This window comes from Ascaphus truei, chromosome 7 (assembly GCF_040206685.1).
Source record: "Ascaphus truei isolate aAscTru1 chromosome 7, aAscTru1.hap1, whole genome shotgun sequence".
Classification (NCBI taxonomy): domain Eukaryota; kingdom Metazoa; phylum Chordata; class Amphibia; order Anura; family Ascaphidae; genus Ascaphus; species Ascaphus truei.
The window spans coordinates 33,936,515-33,962,410 of record NC_134489.1 but is presented as its reverse complement, the minus strand read 5'-3'; the positions used below and the strand labels follow the sequence as shown (position 1 = coordinate 33,962,410).

Here is a 25,896-nt window from a genome sequence, read left to right as displayed (position 1 = left end):
TATAGACCTTGCCAACCTAATTGTATAGCAGTTTATATTTTTCCGATGTACATATTTTATTTTAATGTGTAGTACAAATGCAGATTGCAACACTGCAGATTACTAGAAATACGCTCTTTTTTTGGATCCGGTATAGACTGATGGAACAATACAGTAATACAATTATTACAACGGATTGTTCAGTAACAATTTTTTATTAAGAATCTCGGCATTACACTTCATTTTGGGAAGTGAAGATAAATGCAACCAGCTTCTGCTCCTGGTTTTCCTCTACATTATCGGTTGATAAATACAGAATTGGTGCTTGCCCTGGTAGCTGTAATTATATGGATGTTACGGCAGCTTTCACTACAACAGCTTGTGCTATGGATATGTGTGTGTGTTTAGGTTTTATAGGCACATAGCAGGCTGTGTATGCGGAACTAGCTTGCTGTGATCAGTTTTCTGCAGGGATAGTTAGAGAGCTGCACGTGGGAGGGGTTTGCTCATAGAGCAACCAGCCAACTTGTAGCTTCCTTAAGGTTTGACCAATGAGAGCGCGACTGGGGCGGGGCTCAAAGTGTCATGGCAGCGCTGTGGGTGTAGGGGACATGCATGCTCCTGGTGTGATGGTCGGATACTGACTATGAAGCTATTAGCGCTTTTCAAGAAGAGTGGTTTTATGAAAGTGCAGCCCTTTGGTTGTGTGGGTTGTAACAACTCGTTCTGCAGGGTTAGTTTCGTGCTATTCATACGATGTGACTGTCATTACATTGGTGTCCCCGAATTCTGCACAAGGAAATGACCTTCTTTAAACAAATGTATTCAGATTTTAATACATTCTGGATTTGATCAAGTGTTTTTTTTAATGTTTTGAGGAATATGTAAAGATTTTAGTATAATTTTCTTATATTATAATTGATTCAGCATTTACTATTTTGTGAAACCAATGAGTTAATCTTAATTTGTTAAAATTGGGATTTTTATTTTTTTAACAGAGCAAAGGTAAATTCAATTATGTGAATAGATAAAGGTTTTGTTCTTGTCGATCTTATTGGAGGTCCACGAGTGATTAGTATCTTTCAACAATTTAACTCCTACTTTTCACTGTTCCTATATCACTTAGAGATGACATTAATCTGTCAATGAATTAAACACTTGGATTTCTTTCTTGTGTATTGCATGGCATGTATATGTTAATAGGATCATAATGAGTGACTGGGTAGGGTAATTGGGTGTCATAAACAGTAAGTTAAATTTATACATTTTCCACCAACATTTTGTGCTCCCACATTACTAGTGTGAGGCAAAACCAGTTGTAGTTTTTCCATTATAGTGTGCACTAGTATTGGAGAAATGTATCATTAACATAGGAACGTAATAAAGTTCTCAAAGGAATAGTTGTCTATTATGGTTGTTTTCTGTTCCATTTTATGACTTGCAGCTCTCGTCCTATTGAGATAAAAGAAACAGTATCCGTTCAATTTGCTAATTATATGAAGGGCGATAATAGAAATATAAAGAATCATTGAATGTGTTTGGTTTACTGGGGCATCTGTGCAACTGTACACCTTTTTAACCATTCATCGCTTTTCGTTTATTTTTATTTCCTAATAGACCATAATGCAAACTGCAATGATAAATCAGACAATACATAGCTGACTTCATAAAATACAATAAATAGTTCACTTGGTAATTTGCTGGGAGTCTGTTTATTCATTTATTCATCCTTGGGTACAAAAAGTGGCATTAAAATGCTAGTATTTTCCCAACTAGTAGCCACTATACCTTGTGCTTTCATTGGGGTTAAGGGCCCTTTTTAGTATGCTGAGGACAAGTTAATCTCCATTCAAATAAATTGGACTAAATATTCTCTAGTATGAGGAAGCAGCTTCATGGCACATTAAATAATGGTGTAAGGGAGCTCTCTACAGGGCCCATGGCACTTTTCACTAACCTATTTTTATGAAGAATTTACAGAGATGGACCTAAACCTGTCATAGATATTCAAGCACCAATGTGTTCAGCATGGGGCCCTGGTCTCGTAAAAACCCCAGAGGCTTGTGGTTTGAGACTTCATGATGTTGGTTATCAGATACTTTTGACATTAGTGGCCCTCTGAGTCCTGATGGGGATTTACTAATGGCAGCTACACTCCTGCAGTGCACAGATGCTAAAAGCAGCAGTTAAAGCATGTGTGACCAGATGATTTCATAAATGAAATAAATTGCTGGACAGAATTGTAGATACAATATGCCTTCGCATCTGTAGACTAACATTTTAAGGCAATTCTGTTCTTTCATTTATTGGTAAAAGGAAGCCATCTACATTTTATTTAAGATTTTCTTGTATTATATTTTTATTTAGAGCTCATCAGAAGCGGTTTCAGAGACAGGTCCTGCAAGAGAGAAGCAGAAACCCTCGGATACAAATCTGCATGCAGATACACAGGCAAGTTTGTGCACTTATGCAATGAATTGTGGTGTTTGGTGTACTTGCCTACAGTTTATGTAAGCAACTAATATTTGCTGTTATCAGTAATGCCACCAAATCATAAATGTCAATTTAGTATACATGTGTGGCGTCTTTTAATAGTGTTTGTTCCAGTTTCATTTGTAGCTCCGCTGAGGTGAGTGAAGACCCTCGCATATATTTAGTGTTGTAGAGCCAAAGGGTGAATTTTACTGTGCTAGTATGCATATCTGGTTTATACTTTATATTATTTTCTGGCTATAATATATTGATATTTTGCAATTGTTATAGCTTTGGTAATTCCCAGTATTCTGTGCACACCTTTTATATATACTGTGTGTATATGTGTATGTATGTGTATATATGTTGTGACATGTTTGTTTACTGAGGGGATATTGCTGTTGATCACTCGGAGACAGTATTGTTCCCCCACATAATTCAGGATAAGAATTTTGTTTTTCAGTGAATTGCTTCTCCGCTCCCACCTCCCCCCCTTTTTTTTTTCTTCCAAGCATTTGTCAGCGAAGTTACTAGCAAGCTCCTTCTATAGTTTAGCTGTGGCAGCTCCTATGTTTCTAGTGTCTATTTAGTGTCTATTTGTTTTACAGCCCAAATCCCTGCCTGACTTTATTGCTGAGAGATTGCAATGCTTCGAAAAGCTGAAGGCGCGATATGAAGCCAGGTTTGACGAAAAAGTATCGAAAGAAAGCCGGCCTATTAAGATCTCCTTACCTGATGGGAGAGAACTGGGAGGGGAGTCCTGGAAAACCACACCTTATGAAGTAGCCTTACAAATTGGGTAATTAAGAAAACCTCTGAAAGTGAGCCAAACAATAAATTCCAGTAGATACTGACTGTGTTTTCTTGCAGGCCAGGTCTAGCTCAGAATGCCATTGCTGCCAGGGTGAATGGAGCTGTGTATGATCTGAATAGACCCCTGGAAGAAGATTCAACTGTGGAACTTATGAAGTTTGACTCCCCTGTAGGTCAAGCGGTGAGTTAACTTAATTACTACATTAGATTGCACTAGTACATATATATCCACAATATTACACTTGGTTACATTTTACTTGCTGTACTAATAATCTTATTTTATTGTTTTAACCATGACAATGCAGAAGTGAATGTGATCTGAGACCTTTGTTTCTAAGGATCAATGTTGGATTCTCGCAAAACAAGAGAATATAAGGGTATTCATGGCAGTATCATAAATGAGTTTTGAGAATATCCACACTCTAGAAATTCAAATTATTAGGGCAGTTCCTATGGAAGGCTCCTCTGTTATTGTAAAATGTGTCTGCAAACTTCTGTCACGGATTTGAATCCTGGCAAGGTCAATTCAGCCCTTCATCCCTCTGAGATAGGTATGAGTACCAATTGTAATTTGTTAAAAATATCTAGTTTGTAGGACGTAAACTGCAATGGATAAATAACGTTATGATGAACAGACGTATTCATCTTGCTTTTAGTAATAAATGATTCAAATATATCCTAAACGCTTGGGATATAACCAAGGTATTCGTAAATAAGGCATTAAAGCACGAGAATAATGGTTTGAAATAATTAAATAAGGATTTAAATCAAATCTATTTATTATTTATTTATAAAATATTTTACCAGGAAGTAATACATTTCAGAGTTACCTCTCGTTTTCAAGTATGTCCTGGAGTACATAGGTTACATGATCTGGTGGGCAAAATGTTCCTTACATATTTTCAGCTGGTATCGTTTCTGGAAACCTAACCCCCGCCTCTTCCATTTCCCCTGCAGGTGTTCTGGCACTCCAGTGCTCACATCCTCGGCGTGGCTCTGGAGCAGTACTATGGAGGCTTGCTGTGCCACGGACCCAGTACAGAGAATGGGTTCTTTTATGATATCCACCTACCCAGCTGGTAACCCTTCAGAGCCACCTGCCCACATGAGAAGTTATTTGCCTCTGTGTCAGTGACTTGATCTGTGTTTTTGTTTTGTACACTATGTAGCAGTGCTCTGGGTTTAGGAATAAACAGTCGTCCCTTCGTTGCATACGCAATTTAGATTTAAAAGTATAGATTTGAAAGTCAACTTGTGGTAAAGCTTTTTATTTTTCTACTCAGGAGCACTTTTTGTGATGTAATCCCCGTTCCCACCACCAATTTGTTGGGGAACAATTATATACCGACTCAAAATCGGCAGACACGAGTTTTCAAATGTCACGGGAACATAGTATAATATACAACTGGGAATAATGGCGAACATACTGGCGTTAGGCTGCTGTATCACTTGCACGCCTCTAGGTGTCAGTGTGGACACAAGGAGAAATTATACATGAGTTATCAGACGTGCAAAGAGCTGTCGTCACCACCACAGAATCCCACCAGTTTGAATGTGAAATCAATTTGGAGGAAACAACCTGTTTCCATAAATAAAGCGGAAATGGAAAGGTGCATCACGAGATGGAAATTGCAGAAGTTCCTCTGAAAACCTAGCTGACCTGTATAATTGCAAAATTGCCACGAGCCGTGTGAACATTGAGGCGTGACCTTGTTGTGAGGCTGATACATTTGTGACCCTGCAGCAAGTGGAAATACGTTTGCAGCATCCTATAGTTCACAAGAATAACATATCACAAATTATATGTTGTTGTTGCTTTACTGTGTGCTGGCTTTAAAAATAACTTAAGTGCAAGACTTCATTTTTTTTCTAAGCTCCAACTATCCTTTTTCCTCATTTCATCTGTTAAAGAAATGCTCAGATATTTTTATATATAATGTTGAAGCTTCCAGTGTCTTAGGTTTCCCCTGCACCCCTGCTGGCTCTCCCCCCATCCTCCCCCCGCACCTCCTTACCTTGGTTCCGGCGTTCTGACATCATGTCACGTTGCCATGGCAACGCCGCGGCGCCAGAAGCCGTCTGAGCCAAGGTAAGTGAAGTTACAGAGGCATTCACCGCTTCCCCGGCATTTCATTTAAATTCCTTCGGGAAGAGCGCGGGGCCTCTGTAAACCCTGCGCCCCTGTCTTAGGCTATTAATTTCTGGGAAAGCCTGTAGCTCCTTTAGCAGCTCTGCTGCAAATGCGATCACAAGTCCCATTATTGACTTGATTTCCTATAACCTTTAAATATGTAATCCCTTCCATTTTATTGATATCCATAACATGGTGGCCTTTTCTATGTTAGAAATCTCACAAGTTATAACATTATCTGCTTTGCTCTCTGCTTCTCATTGTAGCACTGTGCTGGGCAGTGACCTCCCTGACCTGGAAGGGGCCTGTAAGGATATTGTCCGACAGAAGCTTCCCTTCCAGAGAGTTGAAGCGACACGAGAAGACCTTTTGGAACTCTTTAAGGTAACAATATGGAAACAATCATTTACGTAACTTTCTGTACCACAGACTCCGTGTTTCCATGTCAAATCCAGCTAGCAGATATTGTATCTTGTTCTGTCCTTGGGGTTATCCAATATTTGGCTGTGCTGTAGCAAGATGTGTTTACTACTCCAAGACTAAACAGAATAAAGCTAGCTCATCGCATCTTGTGCCTGGAATGTGACCTTGAGTAACACTAAACTCTTAGCCAGTAAATAGGCAGGAAAATGAAAACCCCAAATAATTTAAATCCTTATGATACATCATGTCGTTCATAAGGTTTCAGGACTAGTTCAGTCAACTAAACAAGGGTTCCTAATTTGAACTGGAAGCTTATGCACAACAGACAATTATGCTTTGTTCACTAAAAGCTTTACCTCGAACTCTCTTGGAGATGACACCCTAATCGCAGCAACGGCTACAGCCTTGTGGCAAACAAAGGGTGTCAGCAATTTGCTGACGTTACAACTGCTCTGTTACTGGTTTTGGGTAAAGTATTACAGATGTATATTGAATCATTTCCATCTTCTGACATTACCTGCTCTCGCAGGTCTACCTCTGCACAATCCCACTGCCTCACCAACTCCAAATAACAAGCAGCAATCCCAAACACACCCACCTTCCTATCGCCCTGTACCCTGTGTTTCCACTTACTCTTCCTTATAAATTGCAAGCTGTTTAGGACAGGCTCTCCTTATCTATTCTATCAATGTATGTTAACGTTTGTTATTTTATAGTTTTTTGTCCTCCTACCCTATTGTACTGCGCTACGGAATATGTTGGCGTGTTAAAAATGCATTCTAATTATACCGCAAGAAAATAATTCAGCTTGCTCTGGAACCTGTATAGATGCTAGTCCTGCACTGCAGATTTATATACGGAGTAATTAAGTTCTCTCTTTTTGGCAGTACAACAAATTTAAAGTACGTGTCATTGAGGAGAAGGTGGATACCTCTACTACAGTATACAGGTACTGAAGAGCCAGGGGGACGTGTAACATTGCATAGCTTATGTTAAAAGGACTTGAACGATATAGTGAAGTAACATCATTTGAGACATTATAAGTGTAGAAATCAAAGATTTCTTGGTAAGCTTCCTTGGATTGCTATAGCAACTATTTAGGAAGCGACACGACTTCCTTTAGAATAGGCAGCCATATGAGAAGCAGGATCTTCACCGATTGATCACAGGAGGACAGAGCGATCGGCAGCTTAGATAATTGCATTGCTGTAAAGGCAAGGAACTGCTGCGCTTATTAAAACAAACAAATAAAAATGGAGGAAATGCCCCTTTAATGTTATCCCTTTGCTCCTCTGTATATACCACAACCCCTGCTAGCGATCAGCAGAACATTTTATTGTAAGCCTGAGTCCCCAGTGGTCAGGGCGGTGCACGCCACACCGCACAGCATATGGGGCAGGCCCCAGTGGCTGTGTGTGTGTGGGCGCGCAAAGCGCTGTGACGCATACACTGGCAGGGAAGACAAGAATTTTGTCTTCCCGTGCCGCAATGCGTCACGTGGTTGGTGCGCAGTCAGACAGGGCAGATATGCCCCATCATGGCCCCCGCGCTCCCTTACAGACCGCTAATCACGACTGTAGTCTCTGTGCGCGCCGCAAGGAGGACTGGGGCCATAGCCTTAAGCAATTAATTGCTCCGAATGATGTATTTAGTTACGCGTCTCTTCAGTAGGCACCCTTTTGTTCTGTGTTTCTAAGACAATACCACACAGCTCCCCAGCATGGAGGCATACCGTGCAAATGATTCAGACCTACAGATGTTCATACTCAGAAGAAATGTGATACCAGAGACCACAAATCAGACCAGTGTACTTATATTGTGTTTACACACACACTGTACCTGCTGGGTTTCAAGCTGTGAAGTATCTAACCAAATGCATGCACAGGGAAAGTCTGCAATCCTCGGGCTAGTAGAAACGTTTTAATAGATTTACTATTGATGGGCTCTGTAGAGCATTGGAAAAAAGGGGGTTCATTAGCACTAGACGCGGGTGCTCCATCGGGGCATTAAAAATGTTTTATCCTTCTATAGAGACAACACTGCTAACAACATACTCCAATGCAGGGGAGAGCAAACCTTTTTCTCTCCTCCTCCCCCGCTTACCTTTTCTTCGGCATCATCTGACGTCGCAGCGCTGGCAGCATGGGTCATTCCGTTGACCGTCACGTTTTGCATGATCCAATCTAAGTTTACGTTCTAAGTAGTACCCTGGGTTGTCGTAAATATTACTGTAATGTGTAACTCCACTTGGCATATCAATATTATTACCTATGGAGTGTGTAGAAGGGCGAGGATTTTTAGGCCGGTAGTGTGGTGGCACAATCACGGCTAATGTGCTTGGAAGGTATGCAGTAGGTTTCACCAAGACTAGGGACATTGCAAGGACTTGGATGACATGTTTGGCATATGCAACTCTTCTTTGCTTTACTTGCGGGTGACGATTATTTCTTCTCCCTCCACAACTACACTTCAGGTGTGGGTCGCTGGTTGACCTCTGCCAAGGCCCCCACGTCAGACATACAGGACAAGTCAAAGCCTTCAAACTCATTAAGGTCAGTGTGAACCTCAAGCTGCAGCACTGACCTATTTTGACTCTGCAAAACATGACATTATCTGCGCAAAAACTAAGGCCAAAGTTGATGCCAAGAGAGAAACCTTATTGTGAACTCATTCTATTAGTGCTCAGACTAGAAGTGTTCTGGTTGCATTTTTTTGTGCTAGCACAGGGGTTCTCAACTCCAGTCCTCAAGACTCTTCTCTCCCCCCGTACCCCCCAAGAGATCAGGTTTTAACGATATCACAGCTGCAGCACAGGTGGCTCAGTCGAAGACCACCTGTGCTGGAGCTGGAATATCCTTGCTTTGTACCACAGTATTGTGGTGCTTCAGTAGGCACTCCTTGTGAAGTCGCAGCATAAAGTATATGCCTATAAATTTCATTATTTATTCTTTGGTTCCATGTAATAATAGGACCTTGAAGAGAAAACCCTGTAATATACCCTGTAGTATAAATGAATATTATCGATCTTAAAACAGCCACACTACATTCTAAGCCACTTGTAATAACGTGCAGATTTAGTAGCATGGTCTATGGCCATATCAATTGAGATAATGAGGCTGGGAAATGAGTGATCTAGATATTTCTCATGGACAGTTGAGGGTAACTGTTCACCGCATGAACTGCTTGCCTGCTTTCCTTGGTACTGTTACAATGAAAGCCTTTAACACAGGTGCTGCTTTCTTATGCTGAAGCCATTCTCCCCTTTCATAACAGAACTCTTCATCCCATTGGAGAGGTGACCCTACGCAAGAGGCATTGCAGAGGGTCCATGGGATTTCATTTCCTGATGGCAAACAGCTAAAAGACTGGGAGAGTGCACAGGAAGAAGCCAGCAGTCGGGATCACCGCAAAATAGGGAGGGTAAAAAGACGGCATATATACATATATAGCAAATTAAAATAATCACATTGTGAGCACATTCACATGTCTCAGACAGGTCTGCAACCTTTCTTTTCCCCGTTATCTCCCAGCATACAGCGCTTCCACTGCAGAAAGGGATTCTGGGAAAGGGCATGTAAATGAGCACACAGTGTCATCTTTCGCTACAAGTCCATATTGACATGAACCCCTATGAGCAAAAGGTGACACTGTGTGCTCATTTACATGTCCTTTCCCAGAATCCCTTTCTGCAGTGGAAGCACTGTATGCTAGGAGATAACAGGGAAAAGCAGGGTTGCAGACCTGTCTGAGACATGTGACTGTGCTCATTTGCTGTATGCTATACGGGGGGAGGGTCTTTGTCATATTTTTTACCCACCATAATTTATCTGAGATGTGATACACATACATACACACACATACATACACACACATACACATATACACACACATACATACATACACATACACAGTGTTCGACAATCCTATATATTTACTCGCCCGGGGCGGGTGGATTTAACCCCCGGGCGTGTAAATATTGGCCCAAGCAGCACACGTGTATTTTTAAAAATTTCCCCCGCTCGCGCTCAAATTTCCCCGTTCGCGCCAATTTCTTTTTTTTTTTAAATAAATAAATAAGTTATCTGCCTCCCTGATTGGCCTGACGGGAGGAAGAGGGCCGGCTGGCAGCTCTGGGTCAGCCCCTCCCCCTGCACCCGATGCCAGCTTGCTGCCCGGGGTGGAATGTAAGCTGGGAGGGGGGGGTCCCCGGATAGGAATGTAAGCTGGGAGGGGGGGTCCCCGGATAGGAATGTAAGCTGGGAGGGGGGGTCCCCGGATAGGAATGTAAGCTGGGAGGGGGGGTCCCCGGATATAGGCTGGGAGGGGGGATCCCGGGGTCCCCGGATGTAGGCTGGGGGGGGGGTCCCCGTGGCTGCTGCTGCCCAGGGCTGGAAGACCAGGTAGGCGCTTCCCCTCCGTCCCACGCTCCTTTTGGCACCCGCGCGGGCAGGGTAATAGGAGCGGGGAAGAAGGGAAGCAGCCTGGCGGGAGGTAGAGGGAGGGGGGTGCGCGTGCGCACGCGCTGCAGAGGGGGGGGGGGGGGGTTGGCAATGTTCCCGGCCACGTTTCCCATCGGGGAGGTTGGTGTGGCCCGTGCGGCTGTTCCCAGCATGGCTGCCTGACCCCCCTCCTGGCTGCAGCCTGGGCGCACGCGCGGCTTGCCACGTTTCCCATCGGGGAGGTTGGTGGCCGTGCGCCTGTCCGGCTGTCCCCCCGCTGGTCCCCGATCCTCCCGCTAGCCCCCCCATCCTCCCGCTGGCCCCCCGATCCTCGTGTTGGTCCCCCCATCCCCGCGCTGCCCCCCAATCCTCCCGCTGCCCCACCCATCCTCCCGCTGGCCCCCCATCCCCGCGCTGACCCCCGATCCTCCCGCTGGCCCCCCCATCCTCCCGCTGCCCCCCCCCGATCCTACCGCAACTCCTGCCCGATCCCCTGACATGTGGAGCAGCATGTGGAGGACAAGCAGGACCTGGAGGAACAGGTAGGCCCCCTCCCTTCCAATGAATGTGTGTGTCTGAGTGTGGGTGGGAGTGTGTGTATTTGTGTGTCTGTGAGTGAGTGTGAGTGTGTGTCTGTGTGTGTGAGTGGGTGGGTGTGTGTGAGTGGGTGTGTGTGAGTGGGTGTGTGTGAGTGTCTCTGTGTGTGTCTGTATGTGTGTGTGTATCTGTGTGTGTGTGTGTGTGTGTATGTGTCTGTGAGTGTATGTGTCTGTGAGTGTATGTGTTTGTGTGAGTGTATGTGTTTGTGTGAGTGAGTGTTTGTGTGAGTGAGTGTTTGTGTGAGTGAGTGTTTGTGTGTTTGAGTCTGTGTTTGAGTCTGTGAGTGTGTCTGTGTGAGTGTTTGTGTGTGTCACCCTCTCCCGGTGTCACCCTCACCCTTTCCCTGTCGCCCTCTCCCTGTGTCACCCTCACCCTTTCCCTGTCTCCCTCTCCCTGTGTCACCCTCTCCCTGTCGCCCTCACCCTCTCCCTGTTGCCCTCTCTGTCTTTGTCTCTCATTCTCTCTGTGTGTGTTCTCTCTATCTCTCTGTGTCTCTCTCATTCTCTCTCGTTCTGTCTCTCTTTCTCTGTGTCTCTCTCTGTGTGTCTCATCTCTCTCTCTCTCTGTGTCTCTCTCCGTGTGTGTGTGTGTCTCTCTGTGTGTGTGTGTGTGTCTCTCTCTCTGTGTGTGTCTCTCTCTCTGTGTGTGTGTGTGTCTCTCTCTACCCCTCCCTCTCTCTGTCTGTCTGTCTCTCTCTGTCTCTCTCTCGCTGTCTCTCTCGCTGTCTCTCTCTCGCTGTCTCTCTCTCGCTGTGTCTCTCTCGCTGTGTCTCTCTCGCTGTGTCTCTCTCGCTGTGTCTCTCTCGCTGTGTCTCTCTCTCTGTGTCTCTCTCTCTGTGTTTCTCTCTCTTACACTCTGGATCTCTTATTTACCCTTTATATCTTAACAGCCCTATACTACACCGCAATAACCTATACTGCTTTCTTCCAGATCTGACTCAAGCTTCACACGGAAGACATCAGAACCCCCCCTAACCCAGAAGACAGGTAGGGAACACCCCCCTCCAATGTAAAACATTGCGGGAATGAAGGTACCTGGACATTGAGGGACTGCGGATCAGGTAAGATCCCAGGCGGGATTGCTGCTTTAGATATTATGAAGCGGGGGCATCCAGACACTGGTTAAGGGGTTCAGGAAACTAGTCATTCACACCTGGCTTTTATTTCTAGATCTGACATTTACACACACACACACACACACACACACACACACACACACACACACACGTAACAAGGACTAATTGTAGTATAATGTAATACAATAAATTCATTTATGTCAAAAACTAATGTTGTTCTGGCTAGGAATTTATTAAATGTATTTTATTTATATATTTTATTTTAAAGCGGGGTTGGGGGTGGGACTAGGGCGGGGTTGGGGGCGGGACTAGGTGGCGAGTAGATTTTTTGGTTGGGCGAGTAGATTTTTGGGTGATTTGTCGAACACTGCACATACACATATACACACATATACATATACACATACACACACATCTCAATAGTGCATCTATTTCACTATTCTATCATTTCACTCTGGTTCCCCAGGCCTGACAGTTTCTGAAACATCAAACAACATTTAAACAGAAAATATTTGTATTCTTAGTGTAGACATTTAAAATGATCATGCTGAGTGTATTCGTTCAGTTGTAACTCTATGTGGACATTGTCAGCGGTTTAGTGCAGATAGCGTATTGGTCAGAGGTCACAATGTTGGGTATAAGATATGAATGGAGTGTGTGGGAAACAAGCTTATTAAAGCACATTACTGAGCCTTGAAAATTCGGTCTTTAATACGAAAACAAATCTATTTTTACCTTGTATTGTTTGGTGTGGAAGGAAGAAGTTCTGATCAGGATGGGGACCCTCCCTATACATTTCTTGCCGTTGCATGTAATTGATATGTTTATCCCTTAATGCCGCAATGTATTTCTGCAGAAATAAGTCCTAACAGTCTGTTGCTAAATACAGTCAATTCTCACGTACTATTTATATTTGCCTAACTCAATACAGAATCTCTTTTATTTCTAGGACCAGGGTTTATTTTTCTTCCATGACCTGAGTCCTGGAAGTTGTTTTTTTCTGCCTAAAGGAGCACATATCTACAGTGTCTTGATAGACTTTATAAAGGTAATACTTTCTGTGCAATACTGTACCGCTTTAGAAGAATAGAGGTTGAGCATGTCATACTATGGAAAGGATTTAAAGAGACAGTCTGTTTTTGAACCAAAGTGTACTAATGACAGTGATATGTTTAAGGGGTTACACAATAGAGAAAGTACCCACGGCACTCTGCACAAAAAAACTGACACACAGATGATGAATCAAAAGGTGCTCTAATTGTACATGGGGAGAAAATACCAGACGATGAATAAGATATACACATTGGCACAATCCCCCTTGGGGTATCCTGTGATGATGGGCTATAATGGGAATCTATCTTTGTCCCCCCCTCTGGTACTTACCCCTTCAATCTTCCCCTTGTAGTTGGACAGTTTTTCCTCTGCGCTATTGTTAGCTGTCCTGGCTGTTATACAGAGTTTGTAGCTCTGGTGTTTACTAGTGCTATTGTTTCCTATGTGAATGTTTGTGTCCTCTGTCCTCCTGTTTTGTCCCTATCACTGCATTCCATCTTTATAGTGGGAATTTTGGAGCACTATCTTCTAACATTACCCTGTATATGTTATACATCGCCCGGTGTGTTCTCACCATGTACAATTGGAGCACCTTTTGATTAATCATCGTGTCGTTTTTTGTGTGCAGAGTGCTGTGTACTCTCGGAGGGTTTAGGGAGATCCTCTTACCTGCGTGCACCATTTCTATTTTTTGCTTTAGTATGATTATATTAGTGGTGATGACTGACTTTCTATTTTAGTTGAAGGGGTTACATCTAGGTGATTATTGCCCTGCTTCTTTTTTTTTATTTTTAAATCAAAATTCTATGTCTAAGTATATATTAATATATATTTTTTTAAAGTAAGGTAGAAAACATGGGGAACTAAGACTCCGGAGGGGTTTGTTTTCCTCTGGCTGCTCCCTTTTGTCTGATGTCACTGTGTTCAACCATAGTATGCACAGGCAAAGCCCCCCCCTCTTATCTTTATAGGTTCGCTAATAAGGATATGGTGGGTAATGGCAGAGGACAACACTTAACTGACACTATTATGCAGTGAAAGGCTCCTTTAAGAATCTGTGCTAATTAGCAATATATATAAGGCCTCATTGATGGAGTATGTATGTCTTTATTTATATAGCGCCATTCATGTACATAGCGCTGCACAGCAGTAATACACGTGACAATCATATAAATAACACAATATAAATAACACACAAAGGGGAGAAGTGCTTCAGGCATAAAAGTAACATTTAGGAAAAGGCGTCTGCCCCGAAGAGCTTACAATCTAATTGGAGTAACTGATGACATAATACTACTGTTTTTTGTTATTAGTGAAACTGAAGAACAGACAATGGTAATAACTACCAGACACACAGCACATCCAATATATAACAAATCTAGAAGTGCTTGAGCGGTTAAATTAAATGAAGAAGCCAAATATGATAATACTTTGTAAAAACAGCAGCCAGTCCTGCTGCTTAGAAACAGCATTGTGTTTGTTTACTGGGCAGACCTACAAACATATGCTTGAGTGACAAACACCTGTGGATGTGCAATTTATGACTCCTTTCTAATGGTCCGGCCAGAGTGTAGGATCCGCCATACACACTATCCCAGTTTCTATCCCTGAATAACCACAATAAACGCCCAGTCTGAGCTTCACCTGTCTGCTTTCTGCATCACCCCCTGCAGAGTGAGTATAAGAAGCGCGGTTTCGCAGAGGTGATCACACCAAACATGTATAACAGCAAACTGTGGGAAACCTCTGGCCACTGGGAGCACTACAGCAAGAATATGTTCTCGTTCAACGTGGAGGAAGAAACCTTCGCTCTGAAGCCCATGAATTGCCCTGGACACTGGTGAGTCATGTCTACTGGCTGCAAAGCTTGGGGAACGCAGAGCCTGCCAACCTGCATTATTATCTTGAACAGATTCGCTGCTGTAGCCTCCAATGCATTGAGGTCTTAAAACAATCTTTAACATTTGATCTGTGGGCTTTTACCCCTATGTGCATATTTTCCCATGCACTCATAATTTTTGGGAGTGTGAATATGACACCAATACTTTCCATTGTGTCTCATATTAGTTATTGTAGAGACCTAGATTCAACAGAATATTAGGGATATAATATTAATGAGTTTGTGGGGGGGAGGGAGAGAAGACTTACTTTCTGCAATTTCTCTACTGCTGGAAAATAACACTGTCACAATTATGTCTTTGGAGTTTTTTTTCCATATCCCAGAAATGTGATCCACATATATCCCGTAAGAAGCCCTTATGTATTTGACTCCTCAGCTTGATGTTTGATCACCGGCCTCGGTCATGGAGGGAGCTTCCTCTGCGGCTGGCGGACTTTGGGGTGCTGCACAGGAATGAGCCTTCAGGCTCCCTGTCCGGACTTACACGGGTCCGTCGCTTCCAACAGGATGATGCCCATATATTCTGCTCGATGGATCAGGTGAGTGCTGCAGTGTAATTGTTAAAGACACGGACATCGAAGACATTAAAAGAAGGGAAACACATGATCTGAAAAGCTCATGCATCAATATCCTTTTGAATTTGTGTTTATATATACTCTCCTGTGCCTTCTTTTAGATGATTTATGTCTTATCTTTCATTAACAGCTTGAAGGAGAAATCAATGGCTGTCTGGACTTTCTCCAGGCTGTGTATTCTGTTTTTGGATTCACATTCAAATTCTACCTCGCTACACGACCAGAACAGTTCCTGGGAGAGCTGGAGGTCTGGCAGAAAGCGGAGGAGGTAAGGTACGTTCCATGAATGTTGGCAAGGTACAACTTTTATTCTCGTCATGCTTTGACTGAGAACCACCTCAATCATCATTATATTGTGCCTGCAGGCAACCGTTGCTCTCTAATGCACTTAAAAAAACATAGAACTAACATGTTCCTATACCCTTTTTAAAATGTATATTTAATTGATGTACCATTGACCATCTTTTTTTTTTAAATTATTATTATTATTTTGAGGAACTTGAGAAAAGTCTGAATGGCTTTGGTCTACCTTGGGAGCTGAACCCAGGAGATGGGGCTTTTTATGGACCAAAGGTAGGAGTTTACCACACTTTTGGATCACTTGTGTAACATGGTACCATGCATGAATCCTACTTAGCTGTGCTGTAATCTTCATAGAATTCAATTACTCAAGTCTCTTTAGCATTTGTTTCATAATTTCCAATCATTTATGGTTTTCCAAATGTATGATTCATGATTCTGGCAGTACAATTGAATTCACCAGAGAATACAAGGTCTCTGCAGTTCTGGACAAGGATTTTGATTACTGGAATAATCGTAGATTGCTCCGATTTTGTATAATAGACTTCTAGGAAACACAAAACAGACAATCTATGTGCCTCAGGCCAAGAAAAATGGAGTCAAGCACACCAAAAAGTGAAGGCATTCAATGAGTTGCAAAAAAGGTCATTTTAATGACTAAGAAGTCATCGTAGCATCCAAGATTACTACGTCTTGACCAGAATTTTTTTGGTCATATCACCCATTTTGGCAATGTCCTAGACCCCTGTTGGGGCATCCCAAGTTACTGGATCTGACACTCCTAATAGTCCTTTCAGGCTCAGGATCATGCATCATATATGTTTTGTATAATATTCACATGCTTTGTAGCACCTGTAACAGATCGCACCACGGCCTCCAGAGAGCTAAATGAATTTGCCCTCTAATCTAAGACAATCACTGTATATACTAAGGGAATTCTGTCGTTTTTAAAGGTTTTGTTTTTTTCCCCCATTTGTAATTGAAGGAAGTTTACTGTTGAGATCCCTTTGATATTGGGTTTAAGGGAAAGTTCAGAGAATGTTCAGTAGCGGCCACATTTAATAAGTCCCTGTGTTTAGAACAATGCCTGATACTTTTACAAGGGTTTATGTGATTAGCATGAGAGAAAATGCAGCGTAGTCTTGTAACTAAACCACGTAACACGTAACCACGTTTTCTACTGTAGGTCTTTGGTTAACAAATACATTCCTGTTCAACGACTGAGCATACTTTTCCTAGTCCTTCTGCTCACTTGGTTTCTTTAATTACTTAACCAGAATTGCACACCATACTCAAAGCAGGCTTGAGCAATGCGTGTATGTTGTACTGTAACTGGAAGTGGATTTGTAAAAAAAACAAAGCTCATCTTTGTAGGGAACAGTGACTAACTTCTTACGAGTTGCGATTTATTAAAATGTGTTTTTAGCCTCTCGGCCTGAGGGTACCCGGATTTCTAGAAGTGCCACACCCTCTGTTCCACAAGCATTGCTTAACATTGTCTGGGCGAGTTCAGTTGTCATCCTGACACACTGCCAGCCCTGTTCCTGGAAGCAATTCGTCGTCCTCATAGGCAAGAAAGTCCCGTTTCCCGATTGGCAAACACTGTATATAATGTTCTGTGACTCTCATCTCTCCTTTCCTACGACATCAATTTCTATGTGTCATTCTTTCCTCCTTTTCTCTCTTTCCCTCTTAACACACCATTGGTCCTCCTTTTTTCTCTTCCACCTTTCCTCTGTGTAACACTTTTTTTTTTTTAAATGTTATTATATTTGTATTATCTGTAATTTGTATGGCGGCAACATGTCCCAAAGTACAATGTGGGAGGGAGGACAATAACATTTTATACCAAAATGAGTACATATATTTTAAGATGAGTTGAGATAATAGGAAAGGAGGTCCCTGCCAGAAGGAGCTTACATCCATGTCCTTTTGAATCCACCACTTGGTCCTTGCGTGGATGTCTCCCACTGACTCACACTGCATACATTTCAAAGGCATATTATTTCCTATAGTGACCTCTGTCAGCCCAAGCGCATTGTGACTTGACACCACTGTGTGTGTTTTTAGAATCAAGAATCAATTTTCGGTCAACTGGCTTCCTTTATTCTAGATTGACATCCAGATACAGGATGCCATGGGTCGATATCACCAATGCGCCACTATCCAGCTAGATTTCCAGTTACCGGTCCGCTTCAACCTCAGCTACGTGGGGTATGTGGAGGTGTTTCTTATGAGACGGATTTCTTCAGAGGGGTTCTGTCCGTGGTTTTCTGACTTGGATTACAAAGGAAGATAGTTGGAGATCAGGTTTTTTTTTCCAGTTCTATTAACATTTCCTATTTTACTGGGAATCTGATGTGTGTTAATATCTTTTGGCCAAGCTCCTATTTCTGCGATAGCTGGTGCCAAACGCCCAGGGCGCTCTCACACAAGTTGTTGCTCTGCTAAACTTGAATTCATTGTCTGCAGGAGAGCACTGCAGTGCACATTTCCTCCCTCTGGCAGCCAATGGTTTCCCATTTCCTGTTGGAGGTGTGAGAGCACGCTTTATAGCACCAATTCGAAGTACAAGATACATTGGCAATATAGGCACTGCTAACAAACAGAACTCCCTAAGATTTTGTATGTGTTTTTTCTTTTCTTCCTATTTTGGTATGATCTCTAACATTGCATTATTTTAACCTCAAAATGGTTGTTGTATTTAAGAGGCGCTGCAAATATTTTCATCACGAAGTATTAATAGTAAGATTTTTCTGAAATGAGAAATGCCTGCTATCCTGGCTTTATTTACAGCTGAACTTCAATAGCCACGGATGTATTTTAAAAGGGTCTCCTGTGTTTACTAAAGTCGTAAAAAAAAAACACATATTAATCTCCAAGTATACAGTAGTTGGCTGCAGAACATCGCCCTGGAGAAGGTCCTGAGAGCTCAGTGACTGAGATATGTAAGCGTAAGAAGAGGGACGGAAAAGTTAACGGCCCAATGACCCGTACTAGAGATATAAAGGGGTCTGGGACACACCATTTGGTTTTCTTGTGGCTGTTTATAGCAGAACTCGGTTGGGAACATTCTATTATTGTATAAATACTTGTGACCTGTAAATAGAATTACACCCGTTTCAGTAACTGGCTGCCCGATCAGTTTACTATACAATGCATGGTATGCCGATTAGGAGCTTCCACCTTACAAAGACACAGAAGCAATTTAAAGGAGCCGCAATAAAGATTGTGCCTTTCATCTGTTTCCTTTCATGTGTTTCCACAGTAAAGATGGGAGTACAAAAGTGAGGCCAGTAATGATCCATCGTGCTGTGCTGGGCTCGGTGGAACGGATGTTGGCTATCCTTGCTGAGAACTATGCAGGGAAGTGGTAAGCACAAACATGTGAAGCTGTGCGGTGTAAAAACTGATAAACGTGTCATTCTCTCTGGTTGGTAAATGAGATGTTTTCGGTCTGCTATATTCTGAATTTCATAAGAAAGGATTAGATGTTGGTTTTCTTTTGCAGGCCGTTATGGCTTTCACCATTCCAGGTCATGGTGATATCGGTGGGAATAAATATTGAGGATTACGCCCATGAGGTAAGCTCAGAAAATCTGTCCCTTCCAAGGGAACACAAGAGGTGAACTTCCACATCTACTTTTGTGCCTAAGGAACTATCAATCCTTAGAAATGTTGATCCACAAATTGAATGAAAATGTACACTTTTGCCATATTTGGATAATATCATCGCAGTAGATCATGCGGTTTCCTATGTTTGGAGAACATTTGGAGTAGACACAATTTTGGAGAAGTGTTAAGGTGTATATTTCACATTTCAAAGTAAAATGTGTACTTGTTTTTGTAAAACGTCCATCAGTAATGGTGCTGTACATGTGCTCTGTGGATACTGACAGCCCTGTGTAACATTAAGTTGATCATCTTAACGTTTCTCCGTACTGAATAAAGTTGGTGAAGCCTCATTTTAGACATCAAAATGGAACCTTTCATAAATCTAGTGGCTTTACTTAATGCATCTAAATGGTAGCGTTGGTACATGTTAAAAGGCAATAAATAAGAAATATCAAATTATACTTCTGTTTTGTTCAGATTTCATATAATATGTCTGATTCCTAAACGTAAAATGTTTAGTCTCATGGATATCCTCCATCAAGGAATTCTTGTACATAGAGGTATTTGTAATTTAAGGATAAATCCAAGGAGACGCTGAGTGATTTGGTTAGACCATTAAGGGTGAACCTGCGTAGGAGTTATTAATGAAGGGGAAATTGGAAATTAAAATGATATTGTAATCTTATATCTGCAACCGTGTAAAATGTCTTTATTGTATCTACTTGTCTGTAAGGTGCAAAGGAAGATTCATGACAAAGGATTTATGGTGGACATTAATATTGACCCAGGAACCTCTCTGAACCGAAAAATACGCAGAGCCCAAATGGCCCAGTACAACTTCATTCTAGGTAGGGTATCTGTAGTTCTCTAATACAGCCTCCCATTTATTCTCGCTCAATGTATCCTATCATCTCCATCTTTGTCCCCCTTGTTGCCTTTTTTTCTGCACCCTTGTTATCCCTCCAACCCTGTGCACATCATGTGGCTCTGTGATGCTATTTTGTTCTGAAATTAGCCTTTCCTTCCAGCAGATATTGATGGACTTAACCCCTTCAGTGCAGCCTCATGTAGCACTTTTTGCACAAAGGGGGGGGGAAGGGGTGTCCTGTGTCTTGTAGGGCTTAGAGAGGCGTCCGGCTCCCAATGATTGAAATGGGGCTCATTTTCATTTTTGGGTGGTGACTACCTCCTCAACACAAAGTAGGTACAAGTGGTCTGGTCTGATTCCCCTACTGTCGGGAGCCCTTATTTTCTGAAGCAGATGACACTTATTTTACACAGTTCCCATTTTTCGAGAAGCTTCTGCTTTAAATAAGCATCTTCGGAGTATAGCGACTAAAGAGCCAGTCTCTCTTGCTCATTAATGACTATTCACTTGAATATCTGTTATCTAGAGATAATGTGTGACACATTAGTACAGGCCTGCACAACAACTCCAGTCCTCGAGGGCTGCAAACAGGGCCGGTTTTCAGGATATCCCTACTGTAGCCCAGCTGTCTCAATTAGTGGTTGTCATACTGAGCCACTAATTGAGCCAGCTGTGCTGAAGTAGGGATATCCTGAAAACCTGGCCTGTTTGCGGCCCTCGAGGACTGGAGTTGTGCAGGCCTGCACTAGTGAATGTATCCCTCCGTTTACATTGCATTATTTGTATTTATCGTCTCTTAACTGACCACGCCTGACACAAATAGCCTCACTTTGTGCAAAAGGAAAAGCTGACCGTAAACGATAAGCTTCTGTTTTTGTTCCTATAAATAACTCCCATCTCACAGCCTTTTCTTTTTAGCCAACAAAATAATGAAACGAAACTTATTGCCAGTTTTGATCAGTGTCGTTGGCTAGTGCTTCTTTTCATATTCACACTTGATTTATAATTGAAATAGATGTGGAGAAGTAGAGCTAAAGGTACTTGATCCCGTCTTACAGGCAAGATGCTGCCAGTGCTAGAGCACTATGAATACTTTATGATCTGTTTCTAGAACATAAGGTTAGTTTGACTTGCTGTGGATTCCTACACTGTATGTAGCCTGCCATGATGTAGAAGTCCACACTGTGTGTACAGAAGTTTGGAATTTTAGGAATCTAACATAGTATGGACTTGTGTGGCTCTGAGCTGAATGACACACAGCTGATTTGTGACGTTAACAATTGGGTGATTCACTGCACAACATATGACGTAGGTCGTAAGATGAGATGCTAATTTATGCATGCCATTAATTATAATATAAAGAGCAAAGGGAGTGGTGATAGGGAGTGATCAACTAAAGGCCGTACGAATTAACAAATGAAATAATCGATAATAATAATAATGAGTGGGTGCAAACTGTGAACTGGAAGTGAATCAGTGAAATGGTGAGCACACAAGGCAGGGTGCTCAAAGAAAGCTTAATGCACATCACTAAAAATGAAGATGTAACTTTTAATAGTATTACTTAAACATATATTACTGATTGTAAGTGTAACCGTAATAAAAAATAAAAAATCAAGCTAACAAAGAAACGAAAAACCAATAATCCCTTTTTAATAATAATAAACCGTCACTGTCACACTGCAATTCTTGTCAGGATTAAATGGTTAAACTCAGCGTTGATGGTAATCCCCGATAGGGACCAGAGGCAAAGCTCAATAATGCACCTTAAGATAATACGTTATCTGACGACCATAGTTAATACTACAGTAGCTTCAGGTGTAATAAGGTGCAGCTAATTATATTATTATACCATAGAAAATCCTCTAAACCCAAAAGAGGAGAAGTGTGTAACTGGACCAGTGCACTAGTTTAGGGAAAATATGTATAAATAGTGTGTGTGTGTGTGTGTGTGTGTGTGTGTGTGTGTGTGTGGGGTAAATAAGAGGTGACCAACAGATGGCATCCCTCCACACACACCACTGAGAGACCGTTGGATACTGAGCTATTGAGCGTGGCAAATGTATACAACAAGCGACAGAGAAGCCCAATGCTGCATCCAATATGACAAAAATACACAGTAAAATACTTATATATTCTCTTGAAAAAGGGTCATTTAGTTTAACCCTTTGGCCAAAGCGTTGTAAGCTTGCGAGCCACGACAACTTTAATTTCTTTTCAGCTGTTTCAGCTGCTGGAAGTTAGTGGCTCCTCCTTCCCAGGGTTTAAGCCCGCCCCTCCCCACTTCCCAAGTCAGCAGGTCCCTTTCATTTTACTGGATATATATCCAATGTTGGTATTTCTCCCTCCTAATAGAGGTAAATGAGAATTTTAATCCTAATAGAGGTATATTAGTATTTTATCTGGTACTGTTAGGACCTGTGAACAGGGTCTGCCCTGTCGTGGCTCACAGGCTTACAACGCTTTGGCCAAAGGGTTAAACTAAATGACCCTATTTCAAGAGAATATATAAGTATTTTACTGTTTATTTTTGTCATATTGGATGTAGCATTGGGCTTCTCTGTCGCTTGTTGTATACATTTGCCACGCTCAATAGCTCTCCTTTTTGACACTTGCATACATATATATTTTGTGGCGGCTCAGGGGTTCCCAAAAAGAGCTTGCTGGGTTCTGTGTGTTTTTTACGTGTATTACTGCTGTGAAGCGCTATATAAATAAAGATATACATACCAGACATAAGGTGGCCCCATAGCCTTTTCCCGGCTTCTTGTAAAACCTTAGAACTTATTTGATTTCGGCTTCTACTTTGAATTTCCCAGCCCAGAATGCTTAATTGTCCATATCTCAAACCCGTAACTACACCCATCAAGCAAGAACATATTTATGATATGGGCCATTAAGTGTCACACACTTTGTATGAGCATACACTCAATCTGCAGCTTGAATGTTATAGCACACTTGCAGTTCCTGATCCACAACCAGATTGGTCAGTCAAAAAATAAATATTTTCATACGATTCCTCTATTAAACTGTAGTGGTTGGTGAGAAAGAGAAAGAAAACAAGACCGTGAACGTGAGGACTAGGGACAACAAGCAGCATGGGGAACATCAACTGACTGAGCTCATTGGGAGGCTGACTGAGCTGCGGGACTCGCGTGTCAGGGACGCCGAGGAGATGTTCTGAAACCCTGCCCCAGATTCCTGGAACACAGTCGAGATACGGCTGTGGATCTCCACATTGCTGGGACGGTTTCTCTAGCAGTAATGGCTCCAGGTGAAGACTGTAAACAATCATAATGACTTGGTCTGACTAGTGCAAAAATATCATATCTAGGACATTACTGGTATACCTTCACTTCCTCACTTATGGTTGGAAATGAATGGGGTAAGCTGATGTACCAATAAAGAAGCATCCAAGCTTCTCATCTGCAGTTGCCACAGTATGTACTACAACAGTTAAACACTTTGCGTCTCAAAATATCCACGTGTCACGTCGGGCTGCAAAGGGATGGATTAAATGTTTGTACCTCTGTATTACAAATATGGCAGGCAGTGCAAAAGCAACGTGAGGTGGCGGGAATAAATTACAGTGTACATATCTTAATCCAGAGTGTAGTCTTCTTCTCCATGTATTAGATTGCGGTATTCTCAATTACCTTATTCCTGCAGAAGGCAATTACTTCACATCATGGAAACCAGTACAAATGTAGGAATAACTGGTCATTTCTGCAACACATTCTGCATTCTCAGCTTGCTCCCTTCCTTCAGTTGGGCTTCTCTACTACCAACCCCTCTAGAGCCTTGCTGCTGCCAAAATACTTGCATCACTCCAGGAGTCAACTGCAGTCACCACAAATGACAATGAACCGTACTAATGAGGCAGTTTTAAGTGACGTTTAATGCAGAGAAACAATATATTTTCTTTTTGGAAGGCACTTTGACAGTGTCAATTCATCATGTTTTTGGTTCTCAAGAGGTCATCAGGTCTCAGAGACCGTTGGATACTGGGTGTTTTTACATGCTTTACAAAAAATATAACAAGAAGCTGCCCTTTAAAGCTGCAGTTGTCTTTTTTTTTTTAATTTATTTTTTTACTTCAATAGTTTCATGTGTGCAATCTCTAATTACCTAAAGAACTGTATAGCTGCAGGTCAATTCGTTCTCCATGTATTGATAGGCTAAATTTGGTGACATAATTAGAGCTCGCATATGTTTTTCTTCTGCTTCTGTCTCTCAGTGGAAGCTCATGAATATTCATGAGCACTCCTGCACTGACATGTGCAGAGGGAGGGCAGGGCTGACAAAGGGGTGTGCCAGGGCTTGTGACAGGACATGAAGGGGCAATGCCTTAGCAAATGGCTGTTAAAATAGAATACAAGAAAATTGGTCTTTCAAAGTTGTTTTTTTAAAAACAGAAAATGCTAAAAGTATTTTTTCTTACTACAGAACTGATTTATTAAAAAAAACACATGCAGGATATTGATTGAACTGCAGCTTTAACTTCGAAGTTCTTATTATTGGATATTTTTACTATAGCATTGTCTGTTGTACCAGTTTCAATTTCACATGGGTGTCCAGTCTGTGCTTTGCAGGGGAATGTGACTTCCTAGAGATATTAACCTTCCACTGCTAAAGAACGACCATTGGCAGGGGAGTAAATCTGTTATAATTAATGCATAAAGATATACAAAAATGTGCAGAACAATGGGATAGGGTATGAGTGAAGAGAGGGTCATTTGCACCCCCTGTGACACTGCCGCTAAACTGTTTTGCCCTTTATTCTTGGGATGTACTTCAAAGTTCTAGTAGATGTGTTTGGCCCGGGAGAAATGCAGACTTGTTGTAGTTTGTGATGTCTTTTAGACCAACATAAAAGTTCTTTGTAGATTGAAAAGGCTAATCTATACACTTTAATTTAAACATCAGATTTTCCTTTTCTTGAAATGCAAGTGTTAAATAGTCCTGGTTTTTAAAACTTGGCTCAACCATTGCAATGAAACCTGCAATTCCTTCTACATACAAGATACAAGAATTAACTTGATTGTTTTAATCCCATCTTCTTAGTGACCCTGTTTGCAGTCCTAGTAGGGACGTAAGTGTGTTACATGAGTCCATTTGTGAAGTGCACTATATGAATCGCATTTTTATAGAGCAGTTCAGCTGTGTATATGAAAATGAAGCTTGGCAACTTCCTATCAACTACTTATTTTAATAAAAATGTTGTAAACATTGAAATGTAATTTCTCTGCATGCTGAAATGTAAAAAGATGTGCTTGGGTGGACTACTGTGTTAGCTGCAGACCCCAGGAAAGCTCTTTACTGGGGCTTTTCGATCATACACAGACTTCCTGGGTGAAATAATCATTAATAGAACTCCACAGATGCAGTAAAAGGTGACCACACACAATAAACTAGCTGGGCCGAGCGTGTCCTCAGAAATAGGATAAATTAGGCCGCGCTTATAGTCCCGTCTACGGCAGTGCAACGTCATCCATTGCCGTCGTAATGGCGATTTCTGCTTATAGTGTGAGAGAGTGTAATTTCCATTAACTTTAGCTATTTTGGTCGTGGTTGCGCCCACAATAGGCGCACGTGACGGATTAAATCAACTTGTTGCGACGCGCTGTAGCAGGACTGTAAGCGTGGCCTTAAG

At 42.0% G+C, this 25,896-nt stretch overlaps 2 protein-coding genes across 4 annotated transcripts in view; both read left to right on the top strand.

Annotated features, from left to right (window-relative positions):
- The window catches only part of RPRD2 (regulation of nuclear pre-mRNA domain containing 2), a 36,136-nt gene extending 33,706 nt beyond the window's left edge, over positions 1–2,430 (top strand). For both annotated transcript variants that reach the window (XR_012802585.1, XR_012802587.1), the window contains one exon: positions 2,347–2,430. The gene's annotated coding sequence lies outside the window, so the exon portion shown is untranslated. The remainder of the gene's footprint in view (positions 1–2,346) is intronic.
- TARS2 (threonyl-tRNA synthetase 2, mitochondrial) lies at positions 84–25,478 on the top strand. 2 transcript variants are annotated; one of them, XR_012802588.1, is made up of 20 exons: positions 84–712; positions 2,347–2,430; positions 3,060–3,250; positions 3,322–3,445; positions 4,222–4,343; positions 5,662–5,779; positions 6,706–6,767; positions 8,292–8,370; positions 9,092–9,238; positions 12,882–12,980; positions 14,659–14,825; positions 15,262–15,424; positions 15,591–15,728; positions 15,956–16,033; positions 17,874–17,974; positions 19,029–19,133; positions 19,272–19,344; positions 20,109–20,223; positions 21,259–21,362; positions 23,279–23,366. XR_012802588.1 is itself a non-coding variant. In XM_075607598.1 (19 exons), exons 1-19 carry the CDS (start codon positions 626–628, stop codon positions 23,425–23,427), a joined length of 2,202 nt encoding a protein of 733 aa, XP_075463713.1. In that variant the 5' UTR covers positions 104–625; the 3' UTR covers positions 23,428–25,478. The 2 variants fall into 2 exon arrangements, 1 of the variants encoding a protein (XP_075463713.1); XM_075607598.1 differs by lacking the exon at positions 21,259–21,362 and having other exon boundaries at positions 104–712; positions 23,279–25,478.
- Positions 25,479–25,896: the final 418 nt, after the last annotated feature.